This window comes from Sinocyclocheilus anshuiensis, unplaced genomic scaffold (genome assembly GCF_001515605.1).
Source record: "Sinocyclocheilus anshuiensis isolate Anshui unplaced genomic scaffold, SAMN03320099.WGS_v1.1 scaffold805, whole genome shotgun sequence".
NCBI lineage: Eukaryota > Metazoa > Chordata > Actinopteri > Cypriniformes > Cyprinidae > Sinocyclocheilus > Sinocyclocheilus anshuiensis.
In genome coordinates this window covers 200,225-202,864 of record NW_015540884.1, presented here as the reverse complement: position 1 = coordinate 202,864, position 2,640 = coordinate 200,225, and the positions used below count along the sequence as shown (strand labels likewise).

At 33.1% G+C, this 2,640-nt stretch overlaps 1 protein-coding gene across 1 annotated transcript in view; it reads right to left on the bottom strand.

Moving 5' to 3' along the window:
* Window positions 1–2,016, bottom strand: part of LOC107688637 (zinc finger SWIM domain-containing protein 7-like) — a 30,811-nt gene extending 28,795 nt beyond the window's left edge. Inside the window, exons 1-3 of the mRNA XM_016486353.1 lie at window positions 1,983–2,016; window positions 1,440–1,529; window positions 107–128 (exon numbers count right to left, since the gene is read on the bottom strand). Of these exons, the coding sequence (XP_016341839.1) occupies window positions 107–128; window positions 1,440–1,515 (98 nt within the window). The 5' untranslated portion in view covers window positions 1,516–1,529; window positions 1,983–2,016. The remainder of the gene's footprint in view (window positions 1–106; window positions 129–1,439; window positions 1,530–1,982) is intronic.
* Window positions 2,017–2,640: the final 624 nt, after the last annotated feature.

Sequence of the window (2,640 nt, the reverse complement as noted above, 5' to 3'; positions counted from 1 at the left end):
TGCACAATCAGCTTGTAACACTCCAAAGAGAAAGGAAAACTTGAAATCGCATCATATGACCCCTTTAAATGTAACTAGAAGTAGAAGATGGGGGAAAAAATACTTAGCTATTAGTAGGTCATCTGGTACTATATGAAAGATAAAAAAAACAAGAGATATTAGTTATTACTGTTTTATAAAAGTGAAAAAATTGAAAAGCACAAAGCATGTTTTAATGCAGAAAAGCAACATATATGAGTACATGAAACATAAGATCTAGAAAAAATAACTGCTTAATAGTTAAGTACATGTTAAACATAATATAACCAATTATCAGTCATGCAAAACAGCCTAGTTTGGCTGTTTATTTTGGTCACCATGGTTCTCTGGAGAAAGACCAAGAGAAAGTAGAAATTGAAAAGACATCTCAATCTCAAAAACACTACAGCCATCATTACTCCTCTAATCATTACTCCCTTGATGTTTCTTTCTGGCATTGCTTGACATCAAAATTCCAGCAGAATAATGTCATTACTCTTATCCAGATGTTCTGCATTAAGTCTTGTCTGCACACATAAGGATTTCACAAAACCTCAATGAACACAGTGACATTTTAACACACTTATTTAACACAAGGCTTTGGATTGATTACTGATCATCTCATTAGGCAATAAGCTCTGAAGAACATGACGCTGTAGGAAAAATCTGAACATAAATCCCTATACTTTAAACCCTACACTAAAGGCAAACACTTCCAATCCAATCCAAAAAATAAAAAAAAGTTTACCACCACTCCCCAGGACTTGTCGTCTGTTTAAAAACAATCATGAAGCATAGCGAAAAAATAGACGCAACTGGTATTAGTGCGCCATCCGGAGTCAGTAATAGAAATTGCAGCTATTTCTACTCTTGTCTAAAGAATCAACATGTTCATAGACTTTACAGTTCACCTCCACACATTCATTTTTATTATCAGACCTAAACACTTCTTTTTTTGAACTGTTGTTCAAACGTCCGTATGAGACACAGTGGGGTCCAAATGTCTGAGAACACACTGAAAATCTTTAACCAATAAATACATTTCAAAAATTAAAACAACAAAAGGTTATGATATGTTTTAGGCCCCAATGTTCTCGTTTCCAGTGAAACACACAATGCTTTTCAGAATCATATATCAGTGTCAGACCAAATTATTCAACCATAATTATTACACCATGTTATTCAAACTAAAGATTTATAATATTAAAACTACAAAAACCTTCACTAATAATATAATTTGTGAAGGAAAATATACATTTCAAAAATACATTTTCACTATGATCAGGGACCTCAGCAGCCCAAGGTACAGTGTGACTACAGGATGTCTAGTAGAGTTTTTCTGCTTTTCAGCTGCAAATGTTAATGTTTCATCACTCAGTGGCTTCATCCACTAGACTAGACATCATGAGCTTCAGACTTACTCTGCTTTGTCTCCAAGTAAGTTCTCTGAAGGTCTTTCAAAAGCTGCTCAGCAACAGAAGGCAGAGATGAGCCCATAATGCACCTGAAAACTAAAATAACCACAAGCATGAGTTCTATATGTCTTTGCATATTAATTAACGTTACCGTACGTGATTTTAAACTTTGAACGCATGTCAAGGGGATCTGTAGTTATATCATGTGGTATTTAGTTACATATTAGTTAAATCTTTAGTATCTTTCTTTTACACATCTGTAAATGTGGAGTTCATGGCAATGTTATCTATTTGCATTAAAGACAACTACTAGAAAACGAGCTAATTAGCCAAACAATTGCTTTGTAATGTTGAGAAAGTGTTCATATTTGACATCTGTCTAATACAAGGATTTGTAAACCACCTGAAAACCAACCAATAACATCAACACCTAGACTTCGTAACTTCGAGACGATTCGAAAGCAGCTTCTAAAAGCATCAGCTGACCGAATATCTGCTGAATATGTAAATATTTAACGTGCAGCGACACACACAAATGCAAACATTTACCGTGTTTGTGTTTCCCGCACCTCCGTACGCTCTTCTTCTTCTTCAGTAGTTTGAATGGTGTATAACATACTGTTGGTTTATAGCGCCACCTACGGTGCTTAGTGCAATCGGCATGGTCAATTTATACTTTAAACTTTTAAACTCATTTAAAAAAAACACTCTAAAAAATTATAATATTCCGCTAATCATCTCCTAATAACCGTCCCAGAGTTACTTCAGATAGTAGAAGTTCCTTCTTTAATATGAAATCAATCTCAAAATATTTAGAATGTTTTTCAAATCAAAGTAGTCAAATATTTGAAAAAGTATTTTTTTTTTTTGGTAAATTGACAGATGAAATCAAGAGACAATTATTTTCTTAAACCGATGCACAAATTGTAAAATTTTACATTCAGCAGGTGTTGATTTTTTTTTGTTTTTTTTATTCATACATTAAATGTAGATTGAGTATCCAAATACTGATTTGGACAAATAATGATTAGATGACTGTCAACTAAATGCCAACCCATAACAACGAGGAACGAATTTAAATGCAATTCAAATAACAAAAATAAAAAGCTGGTTTTGATGCACTAGAAAAATATTTGGTAACACTTTCTATGAAGCCCGTATTTATAATACATTATAAGGGTATTCTTAAGGCATTATAATGAATGCA